Consider the following 18,762-nt stretch of genomic DNA (forward strand, 5'->3'; position numbering starts at 1 on the left):
CGACGACTATACCCTATCTGCTCGCCCTCGTCAAACAGACCGTTTGCGAAGAGTTAATTAACCGTTTCACTGTCCACCACGGCTGCCACGATCATCTGCATCGCGCATAAAAAAAAGAACACACATACGTACAGTGACGATTAATCATAAAAAATAGTTGGCGTCTTTGTAACAAATCTATAAATTACATGCCTTCGTGACTGATCGATTCAGGAAACAAGCCAATTTACGTATTTCCTGAATCGTTATGGATATCTGTTGTATCCTGTTCGTTGCACGAGCCGCGAACAACGATAAAGACAGCCAGGTTGATGCTGTTATGATTAATCGACGCGTTCTGCTAACGACGTCGGAACCTGGCCAAATGTCTATGTTCGCTTTAACTCTTCCGTGTACTGACACTATCAATCGTACTTTTGCAGAACGCAGGTAGCGATTGCCTGTTTCTAGCAGCGGACACGAGAATACTCTAGTGTTAAATTGGTGGAATTTAAATTGGTACACGTTCAAATTTTAATCTAGCCATGAATGAAACTAAAATGGAACAGAGGTATTTCTCAAATATAAATACTTTCAAAAATCTCTTATTTTTATACGTGGAAATGGCTACACTGTAAACACTAGTAATTGTACACCACTTAATTCACTAAACTGAAAGCATTCAGGACACGAAGGCACAATTCTGAAAATTCAAACTCTACCTCACCAACTCAAACATCTTCACATTCACCACACACAAAAGACATAAACCACACTCTCGTTCAGTCCACACCAGGGATGGTATGAGACCTGCTGCTCGGTGACGTCACAAGGTAGAGAGGGATCTCTTCGAATGAGGTGGGGATTCTCAGCAATCGCTGTTTGATGGGGCGATCCCCACCCCATTCGAAAACTTCCCTCTCTTCCTCCTGACGTCACCGAGCAGCAGGTTTCATACCATGCCTGGTCCACACTTAATCTCACCATTTTTAATTCCTCTTTTTTTCAAATTCAAGGAACTACTAGGACCATCAATAATGTTCTCGAAATAAAGGAGAAACATTTATTAAATGACTGTACAGTATACAAAAACGAGTCGTGTCGATTGGCCGCAATTGCAGCGGTTCGGTAAAGAGCGTCCGCCGAAATTGTCCCCTCCCTTTTTACCAGTTTACATTCAGAGGATCCCTCTTTAGAGAGGACGTCCTTTAGTCGTGTTTGCCGATGTTGAGCCCTTTTTCAGTCAGCCACGTGGACTCGATGACAGACAAACCGCGAAGATAGCATCTTCCGGTGGCTACAACCTCCGTGAACAATATTAGCGGTGGCTTCGTGCCGTGTAACGTCGAGGAAGGATGTATAGCCACCGGCTGCTTCGAGCTCACCTACACAGACGTACAATCCAATTACTCCTAAATTCTCGTTATCCCTGCTCGCTCGTCGAGAGAAAACTTACTTAAACTGCGCCCTATACTCGAGAAACTTCGTTTAAGCTTCGAATCCCCGGCATGACAACAAGACAACGCTAACCCTCCTCAAAAACTACCCCTGGTCCTCTATTGCAAACTCTTCGATCATGAAACCCACCCTTCGATAGTGTTTCCTGATTCTTTTTGTAAATGGACCGAGACCTGCGTTTCCTCGTGCAACGACGGACGATACACAATTTGAGACTTCTGTTGTTTATTGATTAGAATTTTTGACTAGTGATTATTATACTTGAATGATTTAGTGTATCTATAGAGGGAGTTTACACAGGGTTGTAAAGATATTTTTCGTCCGAGTTGCCTCAATAGATGTCAATCTCGAAAATTGAACTTGATTAGTTACAGAAAACTTGAGTTCACAGTTTTTTACCAAGCCATTTACTTGTCATTCCTGTGGGTTCTACTTACTAAATTCTTGCAAACAATTAACAACTTTATGCTCACCTTATATCCACCATTTGACTTTAAACTAAACGCTACGATTTGCGTCATTCTAAAAAGCAGTAACACTAAAATTCAATAAACCAGTATTTCTATGATTATCGTCCAATCTAATGACCTAAACTAATCTGATACTAGCTATATACATATATCACGTAACTTCTTGACCCAATTGAAACTCTGCCTTTGGATTAAATAGCTTCCTCGGTTCTCTAATTGCACCGGGTCAAGTGGATAGAAACGTCCCACTCAGTTTTTTGGGTATCGACGAGGAGGAAAAACTAGAAAATAAATAAGAAGAAACATGGTGGAACACTCACGGTGATGTAAGTTTGATCCCTCTGCAATTCGGCGAGATTATCGTAGAGGCCCTCGAGGAGCGCTTTCCTAAGTTGCTCTGTATTCGTACCGCAGCTCGCCTTCTCCAGGTTCGCACGTTTCGCCAATGCGGCGAGCTGCTGTCGCACCTCCGCGGCGTACTCCAGATTTCTATGATGCAGAAAGTTCTCGTGACACCAGACCTTCTTCTGCTTCGTGTTCATGTATGCGCGAAAAACGTTCAGCAACGTGACATGGTCTCCCTCGGGTGAAGCGAATCTGGAACGAACGAAACACCAGGCAACCTGCCACGTAACAAGCTACAAGTATCGATCACCCTTCGAACTATTTGACGTGTAAAAAGAATACCCAGATACACGCGCGGACAGAGACACGCATGCGATCTCTCTCTCTCTCTCTCTCTCTCTCTCTCTCTCTCTCTCTCTCTCTCTCTCTCTCTCTCTCTCTCTCTCTCTCTCTCTCTGCTGCGCTCTCTGCTCTAGATTCGTGGATTTTTAAACGATGTAACTTCAAAGGTAATTGAAAGCGACGCGGGTTCTCGAAGTCTCGACATCTCGGAACAGAGGTCATTGAAATGTAACTCGCTGAAATACACTGTCGTTCGAAAATATGGAATCACTTGGGGTAGATATCCTGACAGTGAAGTCTAGTTTCAATTTTTTTGTTTCTGATAGTGCTTCTATTGTCAGTTGATGTTAACTGATAATAGAAACAAAGATGTTATTATTAAATATCTATTTTATGGCTTAGTAAAAGTTAGGACTCATTTTTTAAAAAATCTGTGGAAGAAAATTGTATTCAAATTTTAAATACCGAAAATTGAGAAGGTTCTAAAGTTCTGATCAGCTGTGCATTCTCTACTAATTGTGTGTCTTTTAATAATTGAATCAATCTCTGACTTGAATCTATCTATTTAAAGCAAATATAAATTATCTTCATAATCTTAAAGCTTTCTCATAAAAAAAATACTCCCTAACCATAACACATTAAAAAAATTACTAAAATTGAAAACCAAAGATTATCAGACAAAAACACCACAAAATAGCAACATTAGACCAGAGAAACAATTATACCAAAGATTCTTAAACGATACTGAATTAACAGAATACCTTGATCTGGCGATGTAAGCTTGTTGCCTTTTCGCAGGTGGATCGGTGAAGACAGATTCGCCTGACAATAAAGAAATCACTGTGAGGGCTTCCTCCAGGCACTGATATTCCACGGAAGCGAGGATCACTTTGGTGAACCTTGGATCCAGGGGGAATAAGGACATCGTCCTGCCGAGTGTAGTCAGCTGCGGCGGAGAACCTATTCGCGTGAAAATCAAACGACAAATTTTTATCTGATATGGTGATAGGGTACTACGACACTCTGATGGACCGAGAATCGAGGGAGAATAAGGGTAGTCGATCGACCCCAATCATTCTTACTCGACGACCTGATTGAGTTTCTATCACTTTTATTCGATGGTCTCTAAGCGAGTATTTCTCATTTTTCTTCGCTCGCTCTGATATTCCACTGCATTTTTTCTACCTTACGATCAACCTCAGTAATAATATTTAATACCAAAAAAAAACAAGTGAGTCAGTGAAATCAGAAAAAATATTAATTAATTTTTCTTTTACTTGAGTTATATACTGATATGAGTCTTATCATTTATCTTTAAATAAGTGCAAAAGCAGTACAGTTTCTCGAAAGTGACTCATACTATTTCTGGTCTCCCTGATTTAATTAAAAATAACAGAGTAAAAAAAAGAGAAGATAAGTTATCTACTGAAACTTTGCTAAGTGAATTATCTAACTCGATGTTTACATTTTGGAAAGTTCTTTAGATATTTGCTCCAAAATTCACCTTACGAATTTCTTATTATCGTTCGAGATAGTATTCTTAAAAACTTTCTCAACTACTATTTCAACTTTCCACTTTTCCTAATTCAGAAAGTTCCCCCTGCATTCGATAAACGTCCACATCGTAATAAGACATTCAATAAGGAATGAGTGTCTCATAATAAGAATAAGGTTCTGTTATCAATCTCTTAGCAAATAATCTGACCAATATTAGCATCAGAACTGTCGAACAGATATTACAGTAGCTTTCGTTCCAGATAAATTTGATGTGGTCGCGATAACAGCCACCGTATGAGATGTGAAATATAGCTGTTCGATAAAGAAACAAACTGAGGAGGACGTATTGTTTCCATCGATCGATATACAGTTTCCCCTATCCTCGATGTCGCTTATTTGAATTGCAGAATTCTATTTCAAAGTTTCTATACTGACTTTGTTCAGTTAATATTTCTGACTGTCGCACTGGCAACTCTCAAACAATATTATTTCAACAGAAATTCTGAATGAAAACTGAATTCTGTCTTCTACGATAAAGAAATCCTTTAAACAAATTTTTACAAACTGGAATTTTGTAAGTACTTCATAGTATTCAGATTTTCTTTCTAATGGTATAAATACGCTATTGTAATTCCATGAGGAAACACGTTATGAACAAAATGAGATTAAGAGAAGCTACTTAAAGTCATATAGTTTCTAGAACACTTGGAGGGTAGAAGTCGATGAAGAATGGTAGTTGAACTACTTGACATTTAGACCTTTCATCCAGCAGTTTCAAAACACTGTCTCTGACACATTTCACATTGTCTAGACTCCTGTAAAGTATCCAACCATACAATTTACCCAGTTGCTATCAGCATCAATCTTAACTCTAGAACAGCACACTGAGTCTTTCAAGTTTACCATGACTTTTACACATTACATGCCTCACATCAGTATCCAAAGTCTGAGTATCAGTAACTAAAAGTTAATTGAAACATTACGCTAAAGTGGTATACTGTAACCCCTTCAGAATGAAATTCTTGGTCCGCAACTAAGCGATCCTTCTCTATCGAGCGCAACCAGGCTCACCTTTAACAGCGCCGAGCTTCTCCAAGCAGGCCACAGCAACGTCGACGGCCTCCTTCGGCGGTTTGTCCATGAAGTCAAAGGTAGTGATATCAACCCCGATAGCGAGCAGCTGGAGCGCCACGCCCGCGAGGGAGCATCTTTGTATCTCTGGTACCGGCATCTCCTTCATCCTCTCGAATTCTTCTTTCGTGAAGGCTCTGTAACATTTGCCAGGCGCCTCACGGCCAGCTCTGCCCGTCCTCTGCCAGGCCTGTGCCTTTGAGACTTTTTCAACCCTGAGCACATCCAATCCAGTGGTCGGGTGATGAGTTCTCGCTTTGACCACTCCGGTGTCGATCACATGTCGAATTCCTGTGTAATTTCATCGGGAATCTCTGTGTGTACTCCGATGCCACAATCCCCTCGCGAATGTAATCACGAAAGCGCGCCGAGTAATCAAGTCTGTCACGAGAACGAGCACCGCCGCCGCCCCGTGCTTCCGGTCGTGATATTAGCAGATTGCGGCGCGCTCGCGGAAAATGAAATTGGCCAACCTGACGAACGATCTGACGAATTAACCCGAATCGAAGGACAATCTTTTTTCCTCACGTTTTGTTTCGAGGGTCGACCCACTTTCGAAAAAAATTCGGATCGATGAGAGAAACTTTGGGAGGATTAAAAGCTTCCTGAGGTAGCCGATGACTCGTGTTTCTTTACCTGAGAGCCAGACTAACCCTGGTCCATTTTTTTTAAATTATGTTTTTTATAGGATTGCTTTCTCTTCATTTTATTAGAATAATAGGAATTTACGTTACGTTATGAGTGAAGGAAATTTAACTACTTCGAATCGAGAGCAACTGGGAACACTTTTACTCTTAAATTGACAAGTACCCTATTCAACTCCCTTAAAGAAGAATAAAAAAAGACTTGCGTCACATTGGTTCTTAGGTACAAATTTTACTATTACTCCTGGTGTAGGTGGTGCAAAGTTTTTGAACTCTAGTTTTCAGTGACTGATGGTGTTTAAGTTGCGCGAAACTCCTGATAAGAGGATAGTGTAGAATTAAAGCGAGTTAGTGCGTTAAAACCAGACCGAGCCAGTTGGACAAAGTCTAAACAAGTGAGAGCGAATTAGAGCCAATTAGAAAATAAATTGGAGTAAATTGGATTGGGACTGATTAAAGCTAGTTGGGACAGGTTGAAGCATATTAGCAGGTTGTATAGAATGTTTCATAACATGCAGGAGTAACATCAGGTGAATGTAACATAGGGGAACAATGAAGGAAGTTGGACCTTAATATAAACTGAATGTCATGAATACTCGGCGAAGTTACTCGGTATGAACTTACTTCTGGTTTCAACTCTGACACTGTGCAAGCATACTACAAAATATCTTCAATCGCGAAATGATAGATATTAAAAAATAGTTGAATTCGGTTGTTTAGTTTTATTTACCTCCAATGGTAACTGAAGTCTCGGCTACGTTGGTAGATAACACAAGCTTCCGCACACCAGGAGGGGATGGTTTGAAAGCTTCCAATTGCTGATGCGTCGGCAGAGCCGAATACAATGGGAAGACCTTTAGTGGCGGATACCCCTGGCCATCCAATTGTTTAGCTACTTGTCGTGCGCTCACGACCGCTGCTTCTATTTCTTCCTGGCCAGTTAAGAAAACCAGAATGTCCTCGCTGCAAAGAAAAAAAGAATCAAGAATTTACAGTTTCCCTTTGTATAAAAAATTTGAAGTCGAGGTATCAGAGCCATCTCATTGAAAGATGTAATTTCAAGAAAAATTCTATAATTTCACTAAATCTTCAAATTTTTGTAAAGAGATTTGTCTTAAAATGTTCTTAAAAGCTCAATCTATGTAAACACATAAGACGTAAGAAAAAGGAAATTCATTGTTTTCGACTTTCAAACGGTTATCCTCTTTCAAACGTTCAAGGGAAAAGTAAAACTCGCAAGAAAAAAGGAAAAACGTAAAAGGTATCCAAGATTCGATGTAACGAGAGAAAAAGCTCGGCAAAGGCCCCGCTTACTTGGCGGGATTATCGCGATGAATCTGAAAAGCTGTAACAAGGGCGGAGAACGCGTAATCCTCCTGCGAGCTGACGGCGTGATAAATCTTCACAGGATGCTGACGACCCTCCAAGTAGACCGCGGGCGCTTGGAAATACTTGGAGAACCTATCGACGTCCATCGTCGCCGACATCACCAGCAGCTTCAACGGCGGCAGATTCTTCAGCTTTCGCAAGTTCTGCGCCCGCCTGGCGACCCCGAGCAACACGTCGGTCTGCACCGACCTCTCATGGGCCTCGTCGAGGATCACCACCGAGTAATCGGAGAGTATCTCGTCGGTCATCGCCTCACGGACCATCATTCCGTCGGTGAGGTATTTGATCCTCGTCTGGGGGGAGGTGACATCCTCGAAACGCACGCAATAACCGACCAATTTGCCCGTCTCCACTCCCTGCTCCTGGGCAACCCTGCGCGCTACGCTGACCGCTGCAACCCGACGCGGTTGCGTGATACCGATGCAACCAGACGCAGAAGCTATGCCGGAAGCGAGCAGCAGCTGGGGGATCTGCGTGGTCTTCCCACTACCCGTCTCGCCGATTATGATCAGGGTCCTGTTTCTGCGGATCTCCTCGAGTAGGCTGGAACAGATCAGATAGAGGTGGTTATTAATAAACAGCGAATTTTTATGCAATTTCATATTTTCGTATATTCTCATGTTCAAAATAATTTCTGGAAATATTTTTAAAGGAGACTGAAAAAGAATTTAATCACACAGAGTGTAGCAGAAAATTTGTTCATTCTGTATGTATGTAGAACCTACTCTGTGAAAATGTCCCACATTTTTTGTACACCCTGTATAACCTATCTGCTTGGGCTCCCTAAGGTTAAAATGTAAAAATTTTCAAGTGTACCGTTTCATATATACATAGGACATTTATATAAATTACTTAGAACTCAGAGATATAAGACAAGAATAGTACTTTCTGCCTCAAAATATTGATATACTATACTTCTACATCGATGCAACAACCACAACCTCAAAAGACCCTTAATTCTAATACTTCACTCACATCTAATATTTCAAACTTTCAATATTATTGATCAAAGAATTGCTTAATCTCACTTACGCCCATCTCACAACACAAATTCCTCTGCCACGTAATTTACACTGAAATATTTTACACTGAACATAACGTCACCTTCCAACCTGCTTCGATCTACCATAGAAATTTGAATTTTCGCAACATTTTCCTTACGCGCGCTTTTGATACTGTACGATGCTGCCACCTGTTGGGTAAACTGAGGAACCAACTATACCCAACAAACTGTACTCAGTCGATAATTCTCCATTTTGTTTTAGAATGCTCCGCGTGGTACTGCGTCGTAGGGTATTGTTGCAGAACGTGATAGCCAATGGAAATCATTCCAAAAAACGAAAGGAAATAATATAGAACATACCGCTTGCGAAGCCTGTAGACTGGTAACGATTTCCTCTGTTGTTGCAAGCTAACGTTTCCTTTATCCGAGTTGTCCGTGTGAACGTTCTGACTGTCCTCGTGTTTTTGGATTTTGCTCGGGCTCTCGTTGAACAGAACAGTAGTGGGACGTTTCGGTGCCAGTTTCGAAAAACTCGACGTACCCAGTACATTATACTTCGAATCCGCGTTGTCGTGTACCCCCATGCTGTCGAAAATCGTGGCACCAACAGGGAACTCGCGAGAGGGAACACTGTGCCGAGAACGCACGTGTTGCGCACTACAGCTGTGTACAAATATGTGACTTGACAGGAGATGCCTGTAGCCAATGGCGTAAGCTCACCGATTTCAAATACAAAATACACAGAGTACTTGCCCATAGTTCTGTGTCTGTACTTAATTCTGTGCCTTTGGATTAAAATCATTTATAAAAACAGAACTTGTGTTTTTTTTCGTTCAAGTTTACTCGTTAACATGTGAGGTTTAAAAAAAAGTATTACACTTGCAATAAAATTTTTGTCTTTAGACATACTCTCAATCCAAAGGCACAGGAATAGCTACGGGCACAGAAGTTTGGAGAAGTACCCTACTTTCCTCATTGTAGGGTCATGATTCGCTGAGATTAAAGCAAGGGAATACTTTTTCTCTTTTAATAATTGAAATGTTATTGGAAACAATTTTTTGTTACTAGAGTCAATATTGCGATTTGCAATATTTTTTGTAATGTGTGAAAAATATTGTATGCATGAAATTATTTTTTTACAAAATGACATGCAGGAAGTGGATTATATTTTTAGTTCACAAAAAAGTTGTAGTGTATAAAAAATTAGTGGGTGGGTATGAAAAGAAGACAAAGACAAAATAAATCGTATAGTTTGTTATGATTCAACCACGCGTTATTAAAGGTACATTTTGAGATACACAGACACGTTGCAACGTATTATAAACCTTATACAATAATAAGTAGTGTAACACTGTCGCATTTTTTTCTTCATTTCTCTTTTTAGTCCAAACAAGAGGTAGAAAATAATCCTTGATTTATTCACATTTTAACCACGTGTTATAATTGCTAAAATCACGTTATTATTAAACTTTACAGCTATAATTCATGCTAAAAAAAACAAATAATATATTTCTGTCATTTAGCAATAGTCGACACGTCAATCTATTTAATAAGATGATCTATTTGTCGATTTGTTAAAAAATTATCAGTTGATTTCGAACGTATTGATTAAGAAATTATCACAGATTAACGCTGTGTAAGAGGAAGACACAGTGAGCAAATCCTTTAACGAGATTTTAAACGAGGATAGCTATTTACATCCCAAATTTATCCCTAAATGGAATGTATCATCGTAATGGTCGATGAATCGGCGCTTTCACGTACGGAGGCACCTAAAAGTGTGAGAAAAACATGAAAATCATTGCTTACAAATTATTAAACATTTTTTCTCTTTTAAAAAAAGTATTCTCTACATTGAATTATCTAATAATTGAAATGAATGATATTTACCATTGCTCCGATACGAGACAGGTAACGATTTCTGATGCTAATATCGGACTGAGGCTGTAAAAGATCGTCAGCCGACAAATCCGAGGTGGACTCTGGAGATAATAGTTTTTCCCGCTCCAAACTTTCGGGTGTGCGTCGTATTTCTTCATATTTTTCTCTCTGACCTGGCGTCATGTTCAGATAACCGCTAGTCGTTGCTATGTCCAACACCCAGATTGCAACAGCCGTTAACAAAGAAACTGTCGAAAACACATCAATTATAGCTTTGTACAAACATTTAGATAAAAGTAATTAGCATGGATAAAGAATGAAAGACATACTCCATAGCCAACCCAGGAAGAATATTTCAAGCATAAAGTATCCGCCGCGATCTACAATTATACCGGCTAAAATCGAAACTACAGCCAAACCCAGATTTTGTGCAGCCTGCGCGCTGCAAATAAGTATTGTAACGTTACGAATGAAAGCGTACCTATTTGTATATTAAGCTGGTACCTTAAATATGCTAAGAGGAATAGACTTAGCTTTACTTACAGTCCATAAGCAGTACCAAGCTGATACTCTGGGGTAACGAGAGCAATTAATGGCCATAAACTACTGGCAAGCATGGAGTATGCTAATCCCATAAGAATCATGCACACGTAAGGATTCACGTATGTGAATGCGAGTAGTCCGTGAGCCATTATAGTCGCAACAATACTGATAAATACCCACGAAACGTTCTTCCCTGTTTTATCAACGAGATACCCCAAAAGAGGTGACGCGAAAGCCGATATAGAATATACAAGAGAATTAACCGTGTTTGCATTCGATGGCTCGAATCCATACTTCCGCTCAAAGAATACCCTAAAAGAAAAGAATCATACAATATGTACATTCACGTGAAATGTGATTACAAGAATTTGGATTATACTTACTTTCCCAAGGCGATAAAGGGGAATATCGCGACGTAATAAGCAATGCAAATGAAAGCCACTAACCAGAAGATTAGCTTAAAATCTTTAACATCTGTTAGGCTAACAGCTTCGGTTTCTTGGCCTTCTCCTCGTCGTAATAATCTCTCTGCACGCTTATCCATAATACCCAATACACATGCACAGATCATAGACCCCACACAAGTAAGAGAAGCAAGGAAAAGAACTATGCCGATACATTCTGGTCCTTTATAATACTGAGATACGTAATTATAAACTGGCTCCATAACTAGGAAATTCACTGTTGAACCAACCCGTGCAAAGCTCAATTGCAAACCAAACACCATATTGAGCTCCTTCCCTTTAAACCAGAGAACAGCATAACTGTTCTGAGCAACTGCCAATGATTCTGCACCAATACTGCAAGAGATTCTCATGTTAATATGAATACTCATTACCGTTATGATTATACAACATGAAACATACCCAAAAACGAATCGACCAAGCATCATAAGCCAAAATGTATTAACTATAGCTCCTGTTGCGAATATGATCTGACCAACTAGCGTCAGTCCCATGTATAAAATTGTTCCAAAGCATATGCCAAATATACTATCTAATAAGAATCCTCCAATAAAACAGAGAATGACATTTGGCCAGGAATAAATCGAATAGAGTAAAACAAATTTACTAGTTGACATCTGCAGATCAGTCTTAAAATTATCTTGCAATGCACCAGGATTGTCGAAACAGAAGTAAGAGCCTGGAAAGAATGAGTATCGGTTAATTATATTTTAATATTCATGAAATAAACGAATCGTCTTAAGAGATCGGTTGATGACCCGATCATTCAAATGTGATGAAGTATTCAAAAAAGGTGACTCATAGTTCCTGCGATTTGAGCGCGAACGCACGCGTTGCATTATATCGGGGATTCAAACGGGGGGAAAAGGAAAAAATAAAATTTCGCGGACAAAAGAGAGCTGACATGTGCCGATACGTCTTATCTCGGAAATATGCAGACCGACAGGAACATTATACTATGCAATCCGCAAAGTCCGTAAGGGCAGCGTTCAAATACGTATGTGTGAGTTGTTATACGGAACACTGATATTTACGCGAATGCATTCCGCTCTACATGATGCAACAGAAAAAAACTAAGGCACGATTAGAATAAAGATAGGACAGATGCATGAAATCTTCCCAAGGCGAAACTGTTTCTTTGCACAATACCTTACGATGGATAAGACGTGTTTATCGAAATGGCAAAGTACGATTATTCCTCGACGTTTCTCGAGGAAATCTTTGGCTTCTTTCCCTCATTTTTTCCCTTACGTCTCATAAAAGATATATTTGAATAAAATCCGAAACAGATAACAAAATATTAGGAATCATAAAAACTGGAAATTTCACTGTACCCTAGACGCTAAATTCTAAAGTCATAAAAGACAAAGAATAAACGACAAAACATAGGAACAATGTGAAAAAAATAACTCTTCAACTAAAGTGTTTGTGTCCTCTATTCAGTGTTATCTTCAATCTTCAAAATAATGCCGATACTGTAAGTTTTACTTATTTCCGTGAAAAATGACTTTTACGCGTGCCGAAATGTGGTAAACAAAAAAAAAAGTTTCACGATAAACAATCACGGTTTTATTCAAAATTTAAATCATAGTGCATTCAAAAAGATAACGAAAACTTTCAGCGTATTCGAGATAATTAATTGAACATGCTTTTAACGAGGTCACGCTGTAACGAAACAGAAACAAATCAGATAGTAAACAGTGGCCATTCCGGTCACATTACAAAGATAACATTGCAATGACAATCGTACCAAAGCCTAATAAGCACATCAATGCCAGTCCAAGGAATCTGTATGGCAGCCTTTTAGGGCTGCAGAATCCTTGCAGGGCGATCTCATCCTCGGATCTGTCCAACGTCGTCTCAGGACTCTCTAACAGGCCTCCTTCCATTTTTCCCTCGATCCCCGTCAAAAGTGTTCAATGTTTACAACTGGCAGGGCACAAAGCCACAGGTGCCTCGGATTGCAGACGTTCACTGGGGTTCACCGTATCGAGCATCACACATTGATCGAACACGCACGAGCCGATCTCTCTTTAAAGCAAAGCAGCTGCAACTCGGCTCGAAGAAAGAGGATTGCGCCTGGAGATCAGCTCGTGAATGCTGCCAATTCACTACTCGGGCGAGTTAGGTATGCCGTTACCACTCGTGTCATCACTAATCTGTCAATCTTATGTATGCGTCACGGGAGAGTGATCTAACGTCAGGCGCGAAACGACCAGCTACCAAAAGATCAACGAAAAAATCTCTATCGTGGCGGAAAGATGATCGTAGGTCAAAGAATAGAACTGCTGCCAACAACTCGTGCAGCTCCCTATATACAATTTTCCGGTCTGTGGCGCCACCATTCTGATCCCCACGTAACACCGCGTAAATGTAGGCACACACATTGATAAATGATATTCCGCGTGCATACCTTGTGTATGTACATTGAACGCAGAATGACACTGGGTAGTGTATGGATAATGATACCTGTTGATCTGAAAATACAATTATCGTAAATTACAAAAATGAAACTTAAACAGACCTATTGTACTCTACAATTATAGCTGCGTTTATACAACATACTTTGGCTTTCATAGATTTATTGAGAAACATAACTTAACTCGAATGTACATATCTGATACTTAATACTAGACGCACGTTACATGAATGTTATCTTAAGTTTAGAGATCGGAATATAAAAAAAAGCGCTCCCAGAGGCTTTTATGTATTAGGAGGCGACCTCTTCCGTCGCACCCTCGAATTCGAGCTTCACTTGACACTCTTCTGGTAGTCCCTCAACGTCTACTTCCGATTCGGGAGCGTTTAGCATGTTCAGCGTTACTTCCGCCGATTTTCCCATTAGTCCTTGGTTTCCAGCTTGCTGTTTCACCTGTTGCTGTTGCACGACCGCCGACTGCTGCGACGACTGCTGTTGCGAGAGCATCTGCTGCCTGATCGGCACCCCCGCCTCCTCGAACGACTTCTTCTTCAGCGTCGTGCGAATCTGAGAGCTGGAAGATCGAATTCGAACCGGTTAACTTAGGACCGAGACTGACGCAGAGAAATTGAGGAACAACCGTGGGCTCGATTTAGCCTTGTCAACTTACACCGTTCGTCCCTTGATGTGCTCACTTATTTTGTTCAGGTCTTCGCTGAAAGTCTTTACCGAGTGACGGAGCATCTCAATTTCCTCGTCAGTCCATTTACTACAGATTAAGCGACACGGAGGATTATATAAAAATTTAGCTTGCATCTTGTTCTTTGTTTTCTTCTTTTACGATAAAGTAAGGAGGAGACAAGCTTCGATTATTAATTACGCCGAAACGTAAAAAATTATCTGCATGCTGTGAGGATTACACGGAGTATTGAACCGATATGAAAGTACATGATATTTGTCTTATCTACTTGTGAATTAAATTTAATGCTTTTTAATTGCTAACGAATTGCACATGTATTTAAAAAAAATACAACTTAAAAATCGCGTTTTTTAATGACCATAAGACAGTTAATCAATGCATTTCTACTTATCACACAAATTTGACTAATTACTGAATTTCAAAATTCGATTATCTGTACAAACAATTTCTGAAGTATCTAAAAATTACTTCCTATAACGTGATCAAAATTATTTATTGCAAATAACAAATAACATTACGCAAATAAGATAATTTCCATTAAATAATTCTTGTCCCTCTGCCAATTTATTAGCGAAGTATATCATTCTTTCTGAGTTCACAAATAATTCTTCATTTTTTCAAAAAAACATACTTTCCTAAATTGTGTCACTTTCCAAATATATGTGCGACACATTTACGAAGGAAACGACCTCAGATAATTTTTTATCACGGAACAAATTGTTTACTCTCAATCGATCGTTAACTCTAGATTAATGCATAAAACTATAGTTTCGCGTTTCATATTGGCCAACATGCGACATCACGTGACATTTTCCCGCGTTCCTCTGTCGCACCGAACGCGTCGATTCAAGAGTAAGCGTTAGACGCGTCGCGACTACTTGCAGCGAAAGCGATTCTACATCTACTTCTCAATGAATTACCCTGCTGGCGAATCTGTCGTGGGATGCAGCTGCATCGTCAACTCTCCAAGCTTGTTGAATGCTGCCCCGGCCGCGGTGAAGATCTCACCAACCTGAAATACAGCAATGAGATACGCTCTTCGAGTCTTCGATACATGTAATTAACACAGTATTTAATATATCTTTTTTCCCGCGCGAATTTCGTCGAACCATTGAATCAGCAAAATTCGTCACAGCACTAAGTTTAGCGAGAGATGGGATAAGATGGTAAAGAAAATGTTTTTCTCGTCATGATCATAACCTAACCTTCTGACCGCTCACAGACTCCATGCTAGAGTACTCGAGGGTAAAAGCACGTGACTCGCGTAGAAAAAGGAAGACGAGCGGTGGGGGGAGACGACCGTTAAGTGTTATATGTGGCGGGAAACTGCCCAAAATCGGCGACAACCGCCACCTTTTCGCTTACCTTGCTCGCAGAGTTCATGTCAGTTTGTGTTGTCCCCGTGCTTCGCCATCACAAGTCTCCTATGTACTAACTGCTGCCATCTGCAAAAGTTTACGCAAGTTTTTCAGTTGCAAAAGAAGGAAGCGAGTGAAAGTTTACGGTGGAGGGATTATACGAAAAACTCTTCATTAATTAGAATATTAAAACATGCAGTTCCCAAATCATGCTGGTTTGATTCCGCAAATGATTCAGTTTTTAACCAAAAACTGGTAATAGCATTACGGGTATCATTATTTCTAAGGATATTTATTTTTGATATTTTTTAATTTTTATTCTTCGTTGATTTTCGATAATTTGTAACGACAGATTATAATTTCTAAGAATTACCAAGTTCGTAATCGTATGGTGACAGATGTACCTATATTCATTAGTTCAGGGAATTTTTGATTCCGATGTTAGACGTATTTTTCGTCAAATAGACAATATGCAGGGGATAACGAATGATTTCTACGAATTATTTTAAGGAATAATGGTATTTTATTTTTCGTAATTTATTGTTTGTTATTTGATTTGCATTTACATACAAAAATCAACACTTCGCCAGTATAGAGATCTTTTCTTCTACACTTCCTTCCCGAAAGTTGTCGCAATTATTTTTTCTTACTAACATAACCTCTGACCTGATGCAACTATTCAAGCGTCAACTAAGTAATCTTACTGACAGGAAACTATAATTAAACCGTTTACAGGCTAAACTGATTAACTCCACTTTTTGAATATTTAAAAATTGTAGTACCTAAACAAAACTTGATCGATACTTAACCGATTTGTCAAATGAGCACTGATGTATACATGAGCAGCTCAACTTTACCCATAACTTTTAAGACAGCGTTTGAGCTGCCCCCTAGGTGACGAAAATATTTCTGGCACTGAAATTCAATATGGCTGTTCATAGGCGGCAAATTCAAATAACTTCAATTCATGTGAATGCATACGTCCTGTTACGTGCAGATGCAATTAGAAAATTCAAACGATAATGAATCATTTCATAAATGAATCACTCTATCACTCCCAGGAAGATACCGAAAACGGTTCTGGGAAGCGTAAATAACTGCAATGAATGTTCATAAGTATAATTTATTGAACCTCAAAATAATTACCTGAATGTTCAACATATTTTCCTTGCTTGATGAATTGCGGAAAAAGCATTCTCTTCCCGTTCTAACAGAATGCAGATACAATTGTATTGCTGGCGTAAATGAAAAACAGATTCTAAAGAGAGAGCACGCACGTTTAACAATCCGTCGTAAAACAAAACATAGATGGCTTTAAAGTACATAAAGTTAAGTCAAGGTCTCATTTTACTGATTATCCAGGGTACAAAATCGGCTACTCGAGCGTAAATATTAGGCCACCGAAGGATCTTACAACTTTTCGGACCATAGGAACCAATCCCTTCAACCGACCATCTTACTCTACCATTTCGAGATTCTTGGTTGGACATCAGAGCATTTTCCCCACACCAGCTTCTGCTACTTTGTCCACCAGCGCACATTTGCCCGTAACCAACTATCATGTTTTTCGTTTTGTAAAGCTCCTGGCACTTTTCTGTGTCAACTGACGGCACTGAATATTTTACCTTTATCTCTGACAACGATCCCATCTCTGTTTCCTCCCAGCCAACCGCAATAAACGTCCGTTTCAACCTGGCGTTAGTGTTTGATGGTAGACATACCGGTTTAATGAAAGTGGTAAATGTAACGTTCTGAGACAGTCTTAACAGAGCGATATCGAAACTTTTGTTGGCTGATCCAAATCTTTCATGGATGATTTGTTCTTCTACACTAACAGAGATAGGATCATCTACACACATTATACGACCTCCATTATCTGAGATACAATCAGTAGTTGCTGCTGTAGTGTCGTACACGCCTAAGCTCACAGATTCCAACTGCCATCCATTTAAAAAGCTGTCTTTGATGCAGTGAGCCGAGGTTAAAACATAACGATTATTAATTAGAACACCAAGACAACCTTTAAATTTTGTATTTTCTGTAAAACGCAATATTAAATTTATGCATTATTTGCTGCATTCGCTGAAAGTTCAATTTTTAGTTTATTTTGAATACTTGCGTTTTTTATGTTCCAATAGTGCCATCCAAGGGAATTCGTCTATCTCTGTCCTTTCCCGATCGACGATTGGTCGATCCAAATCTTGACCACATTCGGTAGGTAGCAAAGGACTGATTCGAATCTCGTCATCCTGGTTTTTGTTGCTTAGGTTTTCAACGGTTTCATTTTGTATCGGATAGGTATCAGAGTGTGACAGTGGACAGCAAATTCGCAGAGTGCTGCCACCGAAATCGCACTGCGACTTCCATAAAAAGTCGTGTTTTTCTAGGGTTTCTAGGCTGATATGTCCTATTAGAATTAGATTCACCATTGGTCGACATTGTCTTATTGCGACGCATAGGCCAAATTCATTGTTGGGTGTTATACAGTTAGAATTCCCTTGCAGTTCTGGATAGAAAAAATTATTCTATCAGATGAAGTAATAATAGTGTTAATTATAATACGTGTTTCTTGTAATTTGATGATATTTTGAATGGATGTGACTTCTTTATTACTATCACTTAGTACTATAGTACTACATTTACAGTTGCTACTACGATTATTGCTTTTGCGTATCACAGATGGTTAATAAATATAACTTACGGCCATTGAGAGAAATAAATGCAAACGTTTGAAACAGGACACCTAAGACAATCGATTTAACCATTTCTGTGTTTGATGCTTTGTCTATGATTCGAAGGATTGTTTATCGTAAAAGGAAAATTACAGATGTCACTAATATTTGAAGTAACGCAAAAACTGCAACCTTTATGTCGAAGATCACAATAGTGACTGATACCAGTGATGACAGTGACCGAAGTCAGGGTCGCCTCGTTCCCCCACTATGTAGGGATGCTTCGACTGACCAGTCCGGTTGTGATTATTTATTGTATTTTTTCCTGTTTTTGATATTTCGTGGTCTAAGATAAATGTCCCAATACCTAAACATTTAAAACGTCAAATATCTCAGCAAGTATGCAACTTAAAACTGTATGTCTCGATAATTTAACTATGAGGTCCCAGATTCTAAGGATACTATCT

General features: G+C 39.5%; 4 protein-coding genes across 9 annotated transcripts; all 4 read right to left on the bottom strand.

Moving 5' to 3' along the window:
- Nucleotides 1–1,028: 1,028 nt before the first annotated feature.
- Ath (ATP-dependent RNA helicase DHX33) lies at nucleotides 1,029–8,918 on the bottom strand. 2 transcript variants are annotated; one of them, XM_076388757.1, is made up of 7 exons: nucleotides 8,619–8,909; nucleotides 7,181–7,798; nucleotides 6,597–6,829; nucleotides 5,163–5,513; nucleotides 3,356–3,554; nucleotides 2,228–2,504; nucleotides 1,029–1,364 (listed from the first exon to the last, which is right to left on the bottom strand). In XM_076388757.1, exons 1-7 carry the CDS (start codon nucleotides 8,840–8,842, stop codon nucleotides 1,188–1,190), a joined length of 2,079 nt encoding a protein of 692 aa, XP_076244872.1. In that variant the 5' UTR covers nucleotides 8,843–8,909; the 3' UTR covers nucleotides 1,029–1,187. The 2 variants fall into 2 exon arrangements, with proteins under 2 accessions (XP_076244872.1, XP_076244873.1); XM_076388758.1 differs by lacking the exon at nucleotides 1,029–1,364 and having other exon boundaries at nucleotides 2,316–2,530; nucleotides 8,619–8,918.
- Nucleotides 8,919–9,496: 578 nt separating this feature from the next.
- Nucleotides 9,497–13,282, bottom strand: LOC143185611 (lysosomal dipeptide transporter MFSD1). Of its 2 annotated transcripts, none has more exons than XM_076388759.1 (7): nucleotides 12,897–13,282; nucleotides 11,549–11,825; nucleotides 11,066–11,482; nucleotides 10,683–10,994; nucleotides 10,469–10,581; nucleotides 10,149–10,387; nucleotides 9,497–10,030 (listed from the first exon to the last, which is right to left on the bottom strand). In XM_076388759.1, exons 1-7 carry the CDS (start codon nucleotides 13,033–13,035, stop codon nucleotides 9,986–9,988), a joined length of 1,542 nt encoding a protein of 513 aa, XP_076244874.1. In that variant the 5' UTR covers nucleotides 13,036–13,282; the 3' UTR covers nucleotides 9,497–9,985. The 2 variants fall into 2 exon arrangements, with proteins under 2 accessions (XP_076244874.1, XP_076244875.1); XM_076388760.1 differs by lacking the exon at nucleotides 12,897–13,282 and adding an exon at nucleotides 12,296–12,386.
- Nucleotides 13,283–13,706: 424 nt separating this feature from the next.
- Nucleotides 13,707–16,485, bottom strand: LOC143185612 (BPTF-associated chromatin complex component 1). 4 transcript variants are annotated; one of them, XM_076388762.1, is made up of 5 exons: nucleotides 16,433–16,485; nucleotides 15,631–15,710; nucleotides 15,186–15,277; nucleotides 14,236–14,334; nucleotides 13,707–14,139 (listed from the first exon to the last, which is right to left on the bottom strand). In XM_076388762.1, the coding sequence occupies exons 2-5, from the start codon at nucleotides 15,646–15,648 to the stop codon at nucleotides 13,857–13,859; spliced, it is 492 nt and encodes a 163-aa protein (XP_076244877.1). In that variant the 5' UTR covers nucleotides 15,649–15,710; nucleotides 16,433–16,485; the 3' UTR covers nucleotides 13,707–13,856. The 4 variants fall into 4 exon arrangements, with proteins under 4 accessions (XP_076244877.1, XP_076244876.1, XP_076244879.1 ...); XM_076388761.1 differs by having other exon boundaries at nucleotides 16,194–16,474; XM_076388764.1 differs by lacking the exon at nucleotides 16,433–16,485 and adding an exon at nucleotides 16,406–16,427.
- A 472-nt stretch (nucleotides 16,486–16,957) lies between these two features.
- Nucleotides 16,958–18,388, bottom strand: LOC143186265 (phenoloxidase-activating factor 1-like). Its single transcript, XM_076389836.1, has 4 exons — nucleotides 18,351–18,388; nucleotides 18,186–18,286; nucleotides 17,743–18,129; nucleotides 16,958–17,661 (listed from the first exon to the last, which is right to left on the bottom strand). Exons 1-4 carry the CDS (start codon nucleotides 18,386–18,388, stop codon nucleotides 16,958–16,960), a joined length of 1,230 nt encoding a protein of 409 aa, XP_076245951.1.
- Nucleotides 18,389–18,762: the final 374 nt, after the last annotated feature.

This window comes from Calliopsis andreniformis, chromosome 12 (genome assembly GCF_051401765.1).
Source record: "Calliopsis andreniformis isolate RMS-2024a chromosome 12, iyCalAndr_principal, whole genome shotgun sequence".
Taxonomy (NCBI): Eukaryota; Metazoa; Arthropoda; class Insecta; order Hymenoptera; family Andrenidae; genus Calliopsis; species Calliopsis andreniformis.